This window comes from Pavona decussata, unplaced genomic scaffold (assembly GCF_977016875.1).
Source record: "Pavona decussata unplaced genomic scaffold, jaPavDecu1.1 SCAFFOLD_83, whole genome shotgun sequence".
In the NCBI taxonomy this organism is placed as follows: domain Eukaryota; kingdom Metazoa; phylum Cnidaria; class Anthozoa; order Scleractinia; family Agariciidae; genus Pavona; species Pavona decussata.
In genome coordinates, this window is record NW_028145501.1 from 1,370,097 (window position 1) to 1,387,985 (window position 17,889).

The 17,889-nt window shown below is 38.1% G+C and overlaps 1 protein-coding gene across 1 annotated transcript in view; it reads left to right on the forward strand.

Annotated features, from left to right (window-relative positions):
* Nucleotides 1–800: 800 nt before the first annotated feature.
* LOC146475763 (cilia- and flagella-associated protein 54-like) overlaps nt 801–17,889 on the forward strand; it is a 68,525-nt gene continuing 51,436 nt past the window's right edge. The window contains exons 1-9 of the mRNA XM_085115480.1: nt 801–990; nt 2,418–2,547; nt 2,919–3,024; nt 4,146–4,304; nt 10,640–10,708; nt 12,058–12,160; nt 13,337–13,395; nt 14,084–14,443; nt 17,377–17,680. Of these exons, the coding sequence (XP_084971606.1) occupies nt 882–990; nt 2,418–2,547; nt 2,919–3,024; nt 4,146–4,304; nt 10,640–10,708; nt 12,058–12,160; nt 13,337–13,395; nt 14,084–14,443; nt 17,377–17,680 (1,399 nt within the window). The 5' untranslated portion in view covers nt 801–881. The remainder of the gene's footprint in view (nt 991–2,417; nt 2,548–2,918; nt 3,025–4,145; nt 4,305–10,639; nt 10,709–12,057; nt 12,161–13,336; nt 13,396–14,083; nt 14,444–17,376; nt 17,681–17,889) is intronic.

Below are 17,889 nucleotides of genomic sequence, written 5' to 3' on the forward strand. Positions count from 1 at the left end.
GCAAGGGCTATTTGGCTCAAAAAATAAAATAACTGGGGGTAAACAAGTATTTTTCAGAGGTAATTAAGCGACAATAATTCCAAAACAGCGTTAAAATACATAACATCAGAAGCCCATTTGACAATATATCCTGAATATATGGCATTTTATTTTCCAAATTGAACCTCATTTGTCTTTAAAAAATGCGTGGCTTACCCTAATTTTCGTATTGGATTTTAATGACCCTAGCCTAAAAGGAAGCTATTCCCGACACCAAATTGTCCAAGCCAAAGGCTCTGAGGTAGAGAAAGAAGAGGAGGTTCTCTGACCAATCCCAAGGTGCGCAGAACGTATGCGCAGTAACAAAAAGAGGCATACAATGAATTTATGCAACGTGTTCCTCCATTATTCCCCACAGGGGAGGGGAGGGGTACAGGTGGTGAACTGACTAATGCTAAAAAAAAAAAAATACAAAAACGAAGAAGTAAACTGGAAAGATGTGAAAATAAAAAGGAAAAATTGATTAACTTGCAACATGTGCGATGCAAAACATAACTTTGCTAAGATTTTAGCGTACATGTACAACTACAAGACAAGCACAGCCATTGAAGCGTTCTTTCCCTAAACTTGTCAGGACAGTAATTAAAAACACCCAAATGTCTATGCTAGGATATGATGCCCCGTTTATCGTGTCCTTCGAAAAAGCCAAAAAAAAAAAAAAACAGACTGACTGCTATATATCCATCGTGACTTACCCCACCCCCCGAAAACACCACAACAGGAGCGGCCACTAAGTCCTTGGAAACGCGCGCTTTGTTAATTTCAAAGATGGCGTCTTGTCAACATAAACTTCGCTGAAGCCAAGCTATAATAGCTCGGCATCGGCTAGATTTTCCTTAAATATGGAACAGTCGGAGTTAGGAAAAGGTGACGTGGACTTGAAGAAGTCTTTTGTTGTTGGAGATAGGAGAAATGTGCTAAAATCTTCTGGATCAGCGACATCTGTCAGCGGTGTGTTGAACTTTTTATATTTTCTTCTACGTTTTTGTCTGTCGGAGACCAGTTACGGTTCTGAGGCAGCCACAGATTCATCTTTAACTGACAAGGGAGCTTTCTTCCCGAACAGTTCAAGGTTCTGTTTAACAATCGCACAGTATTGAAAGCTGATTTAGTACAGTTGCAAGTTCAAAGTTGTACATAGCATGCATAATATATAGATGATCGGGCGAAATGTAGTGTTTAGAACATGGATATGGTTAGATAATATATACGTACAATGTTTTTATTTGCGTAGAGGAATACGTAATATCCAAAATTAATAAGCTACATGTATACTTAGCATGAGCAAATCCACCATCGCAAAATTATGGATCGGAGCTGAAGCTGACTGTTTTCAAATTGAAGCTCCGTACATCCAGTAAATTAATGCAGCTATCAATGTTATTAGCCCCAGGGCCAGGGTTGGGGGGGGGGGGGGGTCTATCCCCAGAAAATTGACACAGAGGGAGGTTATCTGGTAGGGCTTTTGCTCCCAGTGAAGTAAATTTGACATAGTTTGCAGAGAAACAGTTCTGCTAGGGGTAGAATTTGACATTTAGTAGTTTCCCAGGGGTTGGGAATTTAATGAATGTTTGGTTTATCAACGAAGTAGATAACTAAAGGTAAATTGTTATGAAAGGTGTTTGTCATAGTGGTTTGAAATGATAGCTTAGTTTAATTATTTGTCTCACGATTGAGTCACATGGATGTGGATCAAGACGTTTCGACTGTTGTTGTAGGCAGCTGTGAAGAGCCTCTGATCACCGTTTGACATATTATAGCACCGCAGTAGATGTAATTTCAGGCACGGGTTCTTTTGTGGATGTTTGTTTCTTTTTTGTTATGTTTTTCACAAACGAAAACTGAATAACCGTTAGAAACAAGAACTGATGAGAGGTGTTTCTTTTCTTGAGAGATAACTGATGGCGTACATGTAGTTATGAGCTGTTTTGATCTTTTGTAGACGCACTTGACAATACCGCGTTTTACAGATTGCGAGTGGTGTGAATCATACGCTAGGTACTGGTCAGTGTGTGTAGGCTTTCTGTAAACACTGTTAGAGAGGAAGCCATCCAAATCTCTAGTTACCAACATGTCAAGAAAGGGGATTGTGTTGTTGTCTCAGTTTCCATGGTAAATTGGCCACTGTAAAGAGATTCAAATCTCTTTATGGGGTGGGGGGGGGGGGGGGGGGCTCTGTTGATAAACTAAACACTTGTTTCTACTCCTCACTGACACAGCAACACAGTTTCTTCAGAAACTAACCCCTTATCTATTGAGAATTTAACTCTGGAAGTTTTTCCCTTGCTGTTTAGATTGATTTCTGTTGGCAGTTCTTTAATCGTAGATCAGTTATTCACTGAAGTTATTCTTCTTTCATACATCTGTGTGCTATTTAGAACACAAACAGATAAGTCCTGTATTAGTGGCTTTTGAGCAAGAATTGTCAAGATTTCTTAAATACATAAAGAAGAAAGCAGAGCCTGGACTAAGGACCAAGAAAAATGAGGAAGAACCTCTTGCTAGAGGGTAAGTTAATGGAATGTTGAAAGTTATAATTATCAAAGACGAGACACAGTGTTTCATCACATATGATATCAAATACCGAGAAGAGAGTTGAAAATACAACGCGTAGCTGAGTATTTTTGACAAACATGAGGTTTTTGACATTGTAATGAAACACTGTGATTCATGTTTGTTATAACTTCTCAAACAAACTGATTTTGAAGGGGAAATTGAGGATAACATGTCACGGTGCATGATTTCCTTTGTCTTTGGCTTTTGAATTATTAATGAGTTTGAGAACAACATAGATAATTATTATAAATTTAAAGTACATACACACTATTGTGTTCATACAGCACTCCACTAAACGGGATTATGTTTGAATTTTTTTGAAGGTCAAATACTTTGTTCTCAATGTGGAACACTTATGAAGCCCGTCTCCCACCAGCCTACTATCAAGACAAGCTGCTTAGCACTGGGGACTTTCTTTTTTCTGTCAAGGTACTGTACATGTGTGTAGTTGTTGAGCCTTTATGTACAGTGTATTATAATGCTTACGGTTAAATGTATTGTTAACATGTTGTCAAGTGTTGTGAAGGCTAGCTCCTGTGACCTAAAATTGCCCCCCCCCCCCTCAACAACAACAACAAAACAAACAAAACAAACAAACAAACAAACAAAAAACAAAACAAAAAAACTAAATGAAGATTAAATATTTTAAACAGTAAACTGTTGAAACAGGCTGGGTACTCTCTAGATGCAGGTAGGTTTCTGCTAGTATGGAGTAAAAATTTAACAATACAACAGCTTGTTCATGGAGATTGTACAGCAAAGTGGTGACACTATTCATTTCAGCAACATGAGCTTCAAATACGTGTAGAAAATGCAGAATTCAAAAGAAAACTGCATCATTTGCAGCTAGTAAACCATCAAATAGTCACGAGTCAAGATTGATGCATCCGCATGGTATGCAGGTGTTAATTTAGACTGTTTGGATCCCCTTTCTGGATAGTGGAAGGTGCATGTAAAAGCCCAAAACGTTAATAGGGAATAAGATGTCACAGGTGACCCCAGTTTCTCCTAGTTTTTATTTTTTTTTGTGTTCTGACTCTACACTGTACTCTGGTCATGTTCAGATGGCTTGCACACTTGACTATCTAGAGAGAGACTGCTCTTGGGGGGAGGGAGTATTTAAGAGATTTTTATATCGGGAGGCTCTGCTCTGGGGTCCAAACCCATTCCCTTTTATAAACGTGTACCACTTTTGACAGAAAAGGTAACCCTTCCATATACATAATAATACCTTCCATAGAAAATGGTACCCCTTTCCAATACATGTACCTACTGTAGGAAAACTACATGTCATTTTTTGTTGATCTGTTCAAGATATTTGAAAGGCCCTTTTAAATACCTAAACAACAGTTTCCCCCACCCTTTCCTATACTTCAGCTCGTGAAACCCCTACCCTTTTATATAACCCCATCCTGAAGAAAGTACCCTTTTTGGGTGGAGCCTCCCCATATAGTCCATTATAGGCAGTACCCCCTCCCTCTCCCTCTGTGGGGGACTCTTAACATTCTAATGGGAATGTAATATGACAATCTTGTTTCTTAATCCTGTAGGAATACAAACTGGCTCAGTTTCACTGCTATGGCAGATACCTAACAAAACATCTGCAGAGAGGTCTGACCCTGGGAGAGGCTGCAGAGCTTGATGCTGAGGCCTTTTATGAGAAGCATTTGCCATCAGGATTAGATGATTTAGCTTATGCCACAATGGTGGTGGGTAAAGCTAGCATGAAATACAAACTAACAAAAAAATTAATACTGAATAAAAATTAGTGTAGGCAGAACATAAAGACATGGGTGTATGCAGTGGTTATATTAGGGCTGGTTCACACTGGGATAGAATTCGAAGCAAAGTCGGAATCAGAAGTGTAAGGAACCTTCTTCTCCAGTTGAATCAAAAACGGGGGAAAGAATCGTAATCATACCCTCCGTCACAGAATCAGAATCGCAAGGATCAGAATGTTTCCTTTTTCTGCTGATTTGCACTTCTGATTCTGTCATTTGTGATTGGGTGTCAACTGGGTGATTGGAATTGTAAATGCAAGCAGAACAATCAATCAATTGCATGGCTCATTCCCGATCACTAATACCCAAGATTTGGAACGGAAAACATGGTGGCCTTCCTTCATTTTGAATTTTGTAACACGAAAGTGGAAGGCTTCCATTTCTGCTTCCATCATATCAATTCACACTTCTACAGAAGATTCTTCTGATTCCTATTCTGCCTCCGCTTCTGTTGCTACTTTGAACCAGGCCTTAGAAGCAGGGACTTGGTACTGGCACCCATTTACTCTGAAGATGGTAGCTACCTTTGGAGAGTTTTTAGCCAGTCTAAACAAGACAAATTAATTCAAGTGGTATCCATTCTATTCACCCTCCTACCCCCAAAATTAATGAAAACAGGTGTCAGTATGCAGTTTCCTGTACATGTAGTTTAGCTTGTATTATCTTTTTTTTTTTTTTTTTTTTTTTTTTAATTTGCAAAACACAAAAACTGCTACATTACTTACAATACAGATCTCTTACACCACTAACATTACAATAACTCTACTTTCAAGATACAACTTACATTACTTACATTACAATACTTACTCAACTTAAAATACGGTACAATGCTTATTCTACTTACATTACAGCACATTACATCATTTATTGACAAAATAATTTTTTCATCGGTGTCCACTTACTTAAAATTTTATTGTGATGAGAAAAGTCACGTGCAAATTTTTCAATATTGTAATGAAACTTAACGTAGCTCTGTACGCCAGCGAAATCGGGTTCACGTCCCTCCATTTTGCATTTGTATATGAAAAACTTGACTACTAAAATAATACAATTAATCGCATTCTTATAAGGCATACAGTTTGTATAGCCCAAGAGAACAGATTCAAGAGAAAGTTCTATTTCAATGTCTGTTACCGACCAGATCCAATTTGCGAGGGCGATCCAGAGGTGGGATATCCGGTCACAGTACCAAAAAAGGTGCTCTATGGTTTCAGGTTTACTGTCACAAAAAAAGCAATTATCGTGATCCTTAATACCCATTTTCATTAACAATACATTTGTGGCAATAATTCTATGGAATATCCTATATTGAAAGCTTCTCAGCTTACTAGCACTCGTGCATAAGAAAGGGATACTGTAATAGGTAGACCAATCCTCGACAGGAGATGGTAGATATTTATTCCATTTACGCTGCACCTTAGTTGGCTGTATGGCAACCGATTTTCGCAAAGCGTCGTAAGTAAAGCTGGTCACCTTTTTTGTCTTAAATAACCTATCTATATTTTGGGATTTGACCACAGGTAACCGTTTACCAAACTCTCTAATCTTTGACTTCCATGAACTTGGAATTGCGCACATAATACCATAAGCTTGTAAAAAGGTACAAGTTAGGCTAAACTTATTAATCAATTTGGTTGGTGACATAAAAATGCCGGATTCGTCTACAAGATCATTGACGTAACGTAAATCTTTTTTGTACCACGACTTATAAAACACAGGTTTATTTTCTATCTTAATAAAGACATTATTCCATAGTGGCTGTGACAGAAGGTCACCGGCTTCTACAGTTTCCTGAACATAATCTGCCCATGATTCAACTACATTCCTCCAGAAAGTATTTGTCCCAAAAGAGCAAGCCAGGCGTGATAATGATCTTTTGTTTAGTAACCAGACATCATTCCAGTAAAGGTGATCGGAAAGCAGGAGCCTTTTCCAGTCTGCCTGATAATTTACGTCCCACACTTTCTTAACCCAGGAGATCTTCAGAGCCTTGGCAAATGATCGAATATCGGTCATCTTCAATCCCCCATCATCTACATCATTAATGATTGTTTTCCTTGCTATTTTATCACTCTTTCCATCCCAGATAAAGGAGAAGAAGAGTGTTTCTAATTCTTTAAGAAAAAAGGCATTTGGAGTAGGAAGTGTTGTTAAGAGATGAACAAATTTAGATACTGCGAGAGACTTAATTACCTGTATTTTGCCTATGATACTCAAAAGTCTCCAGGACCACGAGTCTAAAAGTTTTCTGACCTCCTGTAGCTTTATTTTGTAATTGTACTCCACTATTTGCTGGGTTTCAACAAAAAACGTTATCCCTAGGATGTCAAAAGGTTCATTAAATACCCATGCTAAATTTTTCTCCGGAAGTAATATGACCTTCGAGAATCTCTTACTACCCAGCCATACCGCCTTAGTTTTTTCTACATTCACCTTCAGACCTGAGCACTCTCCAAAGAGCTCCAATGTGTCTAGGCATTGGGAGAGTGAAGTTTCAGTTCCATCTAAAAGGAAAAAAGTGTCATCCGCATACTGTCCAAGTAAAAATTCTTCATTATTAACAGTGATGCCCTTAATTTGACCGTTTTGTTTTATTGCATCTGCGAGAAGTTCAGCACAAATAATAAAAAGGTATGGTGACAGGGGGTCTCCCTGTCTAACACCTCTTGAGACCGAAAAAGAATTGGAGCAATGACCATTGTATAAAATGGAGCTATTAATATTTTTGTAAAAGGTTTTAACCCACCGCCTTATAGACTCTCCGAAATTAAAAAACTTTAAGGCTCCGTCAAGAAAGTTCCATTCTACCGAATCGAATGCTTTTTCAAAATCAATTAACAACAGTAAGCCCTCTTCGTTGTTAGAATTTAGTTTATCTATAATATCATAAATTAGCCTTGTGTTTTCGGCCATAGACCTGTTTTTTAAAAAGCCTTTTTGGGTGTGTGAAATGATGGATGGGAGAACCTTCTTAATACGATTTGCGACAACAGCTGAAGCTATTTTATAATCAACTCCAAGTAAAGATATCGGCCTCCAATTTTTCAGATAGAACTTTGTCTTATTTGGTTTAGGTAAGGTAGTTATAAGCGCACTTCTCTGAGTGACCGACATTTCGCCAATGCTATATGAGAAATTAATTGAACGCACTAAATAATGGCTGAGGTCATTCCAAAAAAATTTATAAAATTCCACGGTAAAACCGTCCATCCCAGGACTTTTTCCATCACCCATAGCTTTTAGGGCATCTAAACATTCTTTAGCAGAAATGTTACCCTCACAAGAGTCCTTTTCTTCAGGAGTCAACTTCACCCTTATATTATCTTGATTGAAAAATGTGGCAGAATGATCAGCCCTGAATTCAGTTTTCCTGGAGGTATAAAGCTTTTCATAAAAATGCTCCTGCTCCCTAATTATATCTTTTTGGTCTGTGATTTCGGTAGCATCCTCTAAAACTAGCTTAGGAATTAATTTGTTTGTGTAATGTCTTTTCTCCAGATTCAAGAAGTATTTAGTGCTTTTTTCACCCCTAGTTATCCAATTAGCTTTTGACCTTATAACTATACCACGCATTTTATGCTCTCTCAGTTCTTGTAACTCATTCTGTTTTTGGGCGAGTTTCCTTTTAGTTGTTTCACAGGGAGATTCATTTAAACTCTGCTGAAGAAAATTTATTTCCTTCTCTAGAAAATTTTCAGTCTTATTTTGCTCTTTTTTCTTCCATGCTGCATAAGAAATAGTTTTACCCCAAATTTGAAGCTTAAGTGTTTCAAACAAAAGTTGGTCATTAATGGAAAAAGTATGGGGCTGTGGATTTTCTATGTCACCATTAATTTTGTATTCATCCACAGTCTCATTTATACAATCCTTGACAAGTTTCACATATGCCGGATCTGACAGTAGAGAATTATTGAATTTCCAGAACCCTCTGCCCCTCTCCTGATGTGTAAAAATCATATTCATAACTACTAACGAGTGATCCGTGCGATAGCCAGCATTGGTTTGAATTGACTCCACTAGACCGGTTAAATCAGTAGACAAAAGAAAATAATCGAGTCTTGCTTGTTTTAAATTACTGTACGCACCCCAAGTATAACTACGTCCAGTTGGTTCCTGGTCTCTATAGACATCGCCCAACTCGAAAGTATCGATTAAATCCAGCACAGATTTTTGAGCCTTCGGATTGTTTTCCTTTGAGTAATTTATCGTGTCATTATGGTAATTTAGCACCACGTTCCAGTCCCCGCATAATATAATAGGTTGATTTGACAGTTCCCAATTGATCAGATTTTCTTTCAGGTTTGTAAAAAATTCGGGCGAGTCCGTGTTCGGACCATACAGAGTAACCAAAGTGCAACGTTGCTGAAAAATGGAAATATCTAATACGATATATCTGCCTTGTTGATCGCTAATTACATTGTGCAGCACATATTCAAATGTATTGTTAAATAGAATAACAACTCCGCAACTTTTGCTATCTAAACTGCTAAAAAACGCCTCATAGCCCCATTGGGATTTCCACCTTGCTTGTTCTCTTTTGCTATTTTGGATATGCGCTTCCTGTAGACAATATATGTCAAGTTTCTTTTGCCGAAGCCAATTAAAGACGTCTTTTCTTTTTTTTTCATCTGCTAAACCTTTACAATTCAATGTCCCGATCTTCAATCTGTTAATTTTATCCTCACTGAATTTAAATGTTATGATCTGTTCATCTTGCATACTTATTACAACGCAAAAGGGTAGAATTGATTTGCTGGCACAGAGCAAACGCTGCAATAAATATATATATTTGCATATGTAAGACGAAAACAGATTGAGACTTATCAATCCAGAACAAGAACAAACAGACACTAAACAAACACAACAAGTAGCGTCCTGTTAGCGATTGCAGCTTCTGGCTTATAGTAATGATGTCCTGTGCTGCGACTCGCGCGTACTAGAAGTACTTAAACAAAAAGTTAATAGCGACATAATTATTAGATATGCTATTCTTGAAATTAGCTTTTACTCAGTAAGACAGGCAATAACTTAGCTTTTTCCATAGTTCAACCCGATTCTTGAACCTGACCAGCCACGACTAGTTGAATGAATGGGGCCTTCTGTAGATACTTTAATTTCGCCTCCTTTTGTTGCTGAAAGGGAAGCTCCCATTTCTTCTTGAGAAGTCAGCCTCTAAGCTTCGAGAGCTCTGGTGGTAGATCGACCATCACTCCATAACCTGATCCTTTTGGGAGCTTCTTGGCTAGATTAAGAATGTAATCCCGCTGTTGCAGGTCGACAAACCTGATGATGATCGACTCTTTAGTTGCGTCTCGGCTTCCTCTAATTCTATGGCACGCAGCGAAATTAATATTTTTCACTTCACCTGGATCCATCTTGAGTGTAGTATTGAAGAATTCTTGAATTTTGCGTCTTGTAGCTTCAGAAGTTTCTTTTAACTCCCCGGTTATACCGTGAAAAATGAGATTCCATTTCCTGCCCCAAAGATTCAGGGCAAGAAGTTCGTCGCGTATGGACTTGTCGCGCTTTTCAGCCTCTTTTATTATCCCGGGTATCGTACTTTCCTTCATCTCCAACTGCTCATTTTCGAAGTGTGACATCGCCTTCTCCAATTCCACGACTCGGTCGGTTGTTTCCTTGAGTTTCTCACGAACCAGGCGGAATTCTACTCCTATATTTGTGTGAAGTTTTGCGAAGCGTTTCGAGATGTCCTTTAAGTCTTCGACCCTATAAAGTTCTTCGAATGAACACGTGTCAGATGGAGTTTCCGACATTTTCGCTTGAAAAGCTACCAATTTGCTTCTTTCGGTCTCTCTAACCGACCCAAAGTGCTATTACAATGTTTTTTCGCTATTTATGTAGTGGAATACGCGCGGTCTAGCCAGAACTAAGCGGAGCTCTAAAATCCACGTCTATCCGCCATCGCTGACCGCTGACCCATCCCATCCAGCTGTATTATCTTGGAATAAAAAATGTTGCAATGAAAATTCAGATGCACTTGTCTTATAGACCGTATGCAAAACTGGCTGATGTTTTAATATTCTTTTGTCTGTATTCAAATTAGCCTCACTAGCCTCATTCAAGATACATGTAAGATATCCTTTTGAGTTTTGAGCTCAAGAACATGGCTAGCTAAGGCTAAATTAAAATGCAAACTAAATATAAAATGTCAGTCATTTTTGCATAGGATCAATGGCATTGACTTGTTTTTTCCATTTAAGTTCTTTTCTCTGAAGTTTCTTTTTGTGTATTTTTATATTAAGTTGAGAGCAGTTCTTGGTGAAGCCATTTGCTGTTATCATGTAAGGATTGCTGAAGACCCTAAACTTCAGGCAAGTATATTAATGTGCACACTCTGTACATATGATTTTTGAACACATCAAAAATAAGTACCACAAGAAATAGAAAAGCTACTGCAGTTAACGATAATAACAAATCAAACTACAGTGAAATCGTGATTATTCGAACCCTTGATTTTTCAAAACTCCTGATTCTTCAAACCAAAAGTTTTTCTTAGATTTGCTTTGGTTGGATGTTTACCTCCGATTTTTGGAACTCCCAGTTTTTCAAACCAAATTCAGTTTCCCTTGGAGGTCTGAAAAATTAGTATTCCACTGTATTTTACAGGCCTGTACGTGTATTAAGCCTTGAAGAAACTGTGTTCAAGAAATAGCTCTTCTCGAGTCCTTTACATCAATTCCTACATGTAATGGGTGTAATGAATGCACTAAATTGAAAATTCTTAATCTGTGATTACTGCCTGACAACTACGTATTTTACAATATAATCAATTATTTACAAACTAAAACTAATGGTGTAAAATGAATCAAACTGTAGCTTCGGATAAGACATGTGAAGAGCTAATCACTTGAAAAGTTCTTAGTTTTCTTTTCTCGAAACTCAATGTGCTTGACTCAATACTCGATGCACTTACATGTAACTCGAGCCTTGATACTCGGAGCTTTTGACTTTTGAGGATCAAGGATCGAGTTGCGAAGTTTGAATTTCAAGGGACGGTCAACTTACTTTTGCACGGTACTGTAAAGATGCAATGTCAGTAACCATCATCCTGGGCATTCTCTCTCCTCCTTGTCCTTCTCATCATCATCATCATTAATTTTTATCTGAATTCATCTATGGCAATTAGCTGCATTTGTCTCAAACTCTTTCCAGCCCTTATACATTACATGTACATTGTACATGATTGCACAGTAGAATAAAGATTGATGATGGTGGTGAGGGAAAATAGTGAGATTGATGGTAATTATCAGTCTGGGTGTTTTCTTAATCATCACTGTCCGCCCTCTACTTCATCATCATTTTTATCGGCATTATCTTATACCCTCTTTTTATCGTCAAAATAATTTAATCATCATCACCATCACCATCGCCATCTAACTTGTAAGTCAGGAATGGCAACGTCATTATCATCTTTATCGTTGTTGTCTGAAGGTTCTTTACTGTCATCATCATCATCATCATCATCATCATCATCATTATACATGTACCACCTTCACCCTCCATGTCGTTGTCAGTAGTTATCACTGAGACTGCTGGAATCTAGGCTTGTTTATCTTTTAGTTTGTAATCCGTGGTCGATCATTAAAGTAGTTTAATAGCCAAAAAATTCCTTGAACATGCAGCTAATAACGGCTGCTGGATTTATATTTTTTGTAAGCAGAATCCTGATGAAGTGTCTCACTGTGTTGCTGTTTTAAAAGTGCTCCGCTTGGCGACTCAAACAGCACTCCACAAAGAGGAGCTATGTTGGCTTGTCTTCAATGGTAATCACAATAAATAATTGTTCCAGAAAAAATCCATACTCACCCCATGGAAGGTCACTGGAAATTCCTAGGGGGAGGGGGGGGGGGTCTTAAAAGTCAAAAGTTTAGAAGCAAAGTATGAAGCTTAACTGGAATTTTCTGTGGGGGGGGGGGGGAGAGGGGTGCAAAACCAAAAACCTTCCATGGGGGGAGTATGGATATTTTCTGGAACTGCACATTCTTATATCAGAGCAGTTTTCATTATTTTGACCAAACCAAAGTAATTACTTGGCCAGCCACAACAGACTTACAGACAGTGTAAACAGAGGATTGAACCAATAAAAATATTAGAAGTTGAAGTAAATTCATGTAGCCAGTGCCAATCACAAAAAAATGTGTGCAAGCATAGTCGATTGGTTTCTCATTGCTTGAGATTGTGGTGCGTGAGTTTTGTAGCAGACAAAACCAATTGAAAGAAAAATTAATTCAAAATTTCTTTCAACACTCAATATTGAAAACCATTCTACACTGTACATGTAGATAATAAGATTTTTGGTTTATTTGTAATCATTTTGGTCTTTCATGATTTGATCTTGCTATTTGTAAAGAGTGTACTGTACCTTAAGATTAGCCCAGAAAACTAACATTGTTTTTAAAAAAAAATTGTGTTGGAGACCCCCTTCTCCAAGGGCTTGGTCTGGAAGTTATTCAGGCGTGGCACATGAAAGTGTCATTTGTTTTGCATAACTTTGCTCTCCCAGTCATTCACGGTCTGGTTTCAAGGCACATGTAAATACAGTCTGAGCTGGAGCTTGCAGAAAAATTGCCAGTCCATCACTGGTTTGCCTTGAAATCTTGAATTTACAACCTACCATTTAGGACCCCTTTATCTGGAACTTAAATTCACAGTGAACAACTTTTGAGCAACCTCAGGGCCAAACGAAATGGCCAATTTCCTTAAACTGTTGGAGCACTCACCTTACCTCCGACCAGTTTGTCCAGGTGTGCATTTCTCAAAGCTGCTGAAAACATGATTTTGGCCAAAAAGAAGTATTAATTTTTATGTGCAGTGCTGAACTTTTGTGTCAAGTGATGTTAGTTACATATTAATTTAAATCTTATTATTGTTTTTGGTAATATTTTTGCCATGCGTTCATGTATTAATTGAATTCTTTGTTACTGTGCTGTTCTTTTCAGGCACTGTGCATATCTACTCAATCTGCCGGCATTTGATGGCTTGTGGACACAGCAGCAAGGTAATAGAATCACGGCACTATAACACATGTATAATTAGATGTATTGGAAGCTGCCTCATCACCTAAGCCTGGTAAAAGTTAAAGGAGCACCATATCATTTACAGTGGATATTGCAAAAATTTTGGGACAAAATAAATTTGTTTGGACAAAAAAAATTCCAAAAGTAATTTTTTTTTAAGAGAAGTGCAGTCTGAACATTACTGAGAAATCAGAGAATTTACTCTGAAAATGCTAGAAAGACATACACGTAACAGTATATTACTTGGAAATTCGGTCCACACAAGGTAGAGAAAAATATATTTTTCCTCAGTGGAATTTGGAACCCACGATCATTGAATTTTCTGTTCAATTTGATTCCGGTAATTTACTTTGTCTTAATTTTTAACCTTTCAATTTGAATGAAAGCGAAGTACTGTAAGTATCCATGAAATTTTCACTGATTGAAAGATAGGATGAAGAAAAACAAACACAGGCCCCACCCACCTGGGTTATCTTAAGTTTGTAATTTAGCAAAATTGTAGGCTACATCCAAAATATTAGGAAAACTAAGCCAAACCGAAATATGATCAGTGATCCTAAAAATTTGACGTAAGAGGTTATTCACTGTTGTTTGATAGTTACAAAGCCGTCAAACTGCTGGCTGCTGTGACACTTTGCAAAATATGATGGTATTTTTTGTTTTCACCAGGCTTTGGATTTCCTTCTCTGGGCATGCATGTGTCTGGAATCATCCGTTCCTCTCCTCACTGTCAGATACCTCACATGGCGAACAACACTCTACACAGCAGTGTGTCAATGTTACTTCGACCTGAGAGTGCCGGCACATGCTGAAGCATTCGCCAAGAGAGGCCTGGCTAAAGTGAATGAATTGAGTGACATTGAGAAGATGAGCACATCAGAGGAGACACCAGCGACAGAAGCGGTGTTTCGCCAGGCAAAGACAAAAATGCAAGCCATGATATTCAAGAGAGTTGTGTTTGAGACTCGTAAGAGACCCAAGGGTCTACTTAGACCTAAAACAAAACCCAACCTCAAGGATTTTGCTCATGTAAGTATACAGTGTAATACACGGGCAAGTAAAAACTAGCGATATAATGTTTTGACGTTTCGGCGACGTCATGGCGCCATTCTCAAGGAATGAATAAGGAACATTATATATATCGCTAGTTTTTACTTGCATGTGTATTTCTAAAGCATTATTAATTAGTAAGTATAATAATAATCATTTATTATTTATAGTGCGCAAAAAACATGTAAGGTATGATCTATTGCGCATTTTAATAAAGTAAAAAAAACGAAAAGTTCAAACTGAAATTGAAATCAAGCTATCGTTAAACTAATTAAAATTTACTATATACAATAAGGATTTAAAATAATCCCAAATTATCTAAGAACAAAAGGCTTGCTTAAAAAGGTATGACTTCAAAATGACGCTTAAACTCATGAAGGTTGTCTAGCTCTCGCGGAGGCTAAGCGGAAGAGAGTTTCAGAGTTTGGGGGCAGCGACTGCAAATGCACGACCACCAAGGGTATTCTTGGTAACCTTCTTTGGCACGTCTAACAAGGAGTCCGAAGGGTTCGATGGGAAGTGTCATGGGGTTTTTGACCTCTTTGGTTAAAAATGGTGAAATAAGACCTTCACATAGCTACAAAATTATTCTAGAACAACGACAGGAAAGAGATCAACTCAATTCTTTAAAAGAACAACTCATGATCTGTTCTAGCGCGTTTTGGAAACAAAAATGCGAAAACTTGAAAAACGTTAGCCTTATGCGCCGATCAAATCGAAACTTCAACATCCCCCCCCCGGGCAAACCCCGGGCATTTGACTATTTTCTGTGCCCGGGAGTGGGGAATTTGACGGGTAAGGCCTTCCCGGGGGTGGGGAATTTGACCTTGCCTGGGTGGGGTGGGGAAAATTGAACCGAAAGTGCCAAGTTTCAAATCGCTTTTTGGGGGGGGAGGGGGGGGGGGCGCCGAAGTCGCTAACAGCTGTAAACACGCGTTTGGACGAGATGGAAGAGTTTAAAGGAAGAGATACAGCATTACAAAAAAAGGTCTTCAAAAGTGAGAGTGCTTAAATTTTAATTATTTTTATAGATTGTCTATGAACGATGTAGATTTTTTATTCAATGAGTCAAGCTGTGGCTTTGTCCCGCAGTGAATAGTGAAAATGAAAAACCACTTTTGCTTAAATTGCAGAATATCCTGCCACTCGAACAACATTCTACGTAGCTGGCTAACTAATTAACATGTATTTTTAGTTCTTTAAATGATGTAGTTTTTTATGCAATGAGTCAAGCTGCGCCTTTTTCCTGCATTTGTGTCTGCAGAGGTTTTAAGAATAGCCATAAAACAGCAGTGAAAGTTAAAGAAAAAAAAACATCGTCGAATGAAAAACCGCCGCTTTGGCTTAAACTGAAAAATACCCTGCCACTCGAACAGTCTACGTAGCCGGCTAACTCATTTTAACAACCTTTGTCGTGTTTCGGAGTTAGAACAGCTTACACTTGCTGATTGACATTGTCCGACTTTTTTAAAAATAAATTCAATTTCCAATCATTAGCTTCAATGTTAAAGTTGTGGTTTTTGTAGTAACTCATGACAGGAGCCGACAACGATTGTTCTTTAGGAGGGGCATTTGACAGACAAATCCGACGATAAGGTAGGGCATTTGAACTCCATTTTGGCCCAAGGGGGCGGGAATTTGAACGATCCAATCTTCAAAAGTTCAAATGCCCGGGGTTTGCCCGGGGGGGGGATGTTGAAGTTTCGAGTTGATCGGCGCATTACATTAATTAAATCCATTCGACCTACTCTGTCTCTGGCCAGAGCCACTAATCGACAGTTTTATTGCACTGGAGTGATAATTTATGACAAAACTAGACAATTGCTGTTTTTATGTTTCTGTTGACAGACAAACATTTTGGTTTTGAAATGACATCAAATTCGCGTGATACTTGCCCTTTAAGTTACACTGTTATTTTCCTTAAATCTAAGTATAGTACATATACTAAGTAAAAGCTTTATTTCACCTTGCACTCTGTGTGCTATATTATCACACAAACAGTGCTAGTTTGACCAAGCTAAAATATAATTTTGTATACAATAAAGGAAAAAATAAATTATTGAAAAAAAATAAAACTTATATACTAATATATAGACAATGTAATGTAATATACAAAATGTAAAAGCAACTGGTGGGTATCGATATAATCAAAAATATAAAAAAACTTTTCAAAAAACAAAAACCATGAAATAAATTGAAGGAGTGCCTGTAAAATAGTCCTAAGTGACTCCTGATAAACCGCTAGATTCTCCTTCCAAATTACCTTACGTTTCCTTGTAAAAAGGAGGAGAATTTAATGTGAGATCAGTATCACTTTGAGGGCCTTTCAGTCCACGCACCACTTCAACTATATGAATCTTGACTGATATAACCCTGGACCCAGTTGTTTGAACGCCGATTAAGGCTAATCCCCGATTAACAGTTAACCAAGGTATTCATCTCACTCGTTAAAAATGTTTCAAGGGCTTATTTAAAGCTAATTGTAAAGAAAAGTTTTAGGCAAAACTGAGGGAAAATAATCTTTTGCAAGAATCCTTATGGTGTAGTAAATACATATAAACTTGAATCAAAGTTCATGCTAACCCAGGATTAGCTTAATCGGGCTTTGAACAACTGGGCCCTGAATTGTTATTGAGTTTCAAATGTCATTTTCAGCATGCGTGGCCCAGAACACCCACTGAACACCTGCTTAATGATCTGCAAGGCACTGTTTCAAAGGCTAATTTAAAGCTAATGGTACAGAAAAGTTTAAGACAAATTAAACTGAAGGACAATAATCTTTTTGAAGAATCGTTATAGAGTAGTAATTAAACTTGAATCAAAGTTCACGTTAACACAGGATTAGCTTAATCGGGCTTTGAACAACTTGGCCCCGAATTGTTATTGAGTTTCAAAATTAATGTTATTTTCAGCATGCATGGCCCAGAACACCCACTGAACGGCTGCTTAATGATCTACAAGGCACTGCAGCCAAATTTTTGGCGATATTGGAGGCACTCAGTGAGACACACAGACGGACACTACACTGTGAGGCTCCGGCCCCCGATGCCGAGGACACAGCGATTGATGTGTGTGCTGAGCTGTTCTTTGCAGGGATGGAGATAATAGCAGGAGGTGGAGGAACAAAACAGCCTCATGCAGTAAAACATGATGGCGCTATTCACCCATCTGTCTGGGAATTGCAGAATGTTTCCCTGATGGAGCTGATAGCCAGAGGTATCATACATGTATACTCTCGGGAGCTGTTCACGCGGAGTGGTGAACAACTCTCTATGATGTGGAGTTTTCACAGATTGATAGAAAATGGAGAGGTTTCGAATCGCGTTTACGGCGAACGGCAAACTTGAGATTGGCGTTTATGGTTGTTGAAAAAATTATCACACAGATGAGAATAGTGCAACATAATTCTGACCTTTGATGCTAAC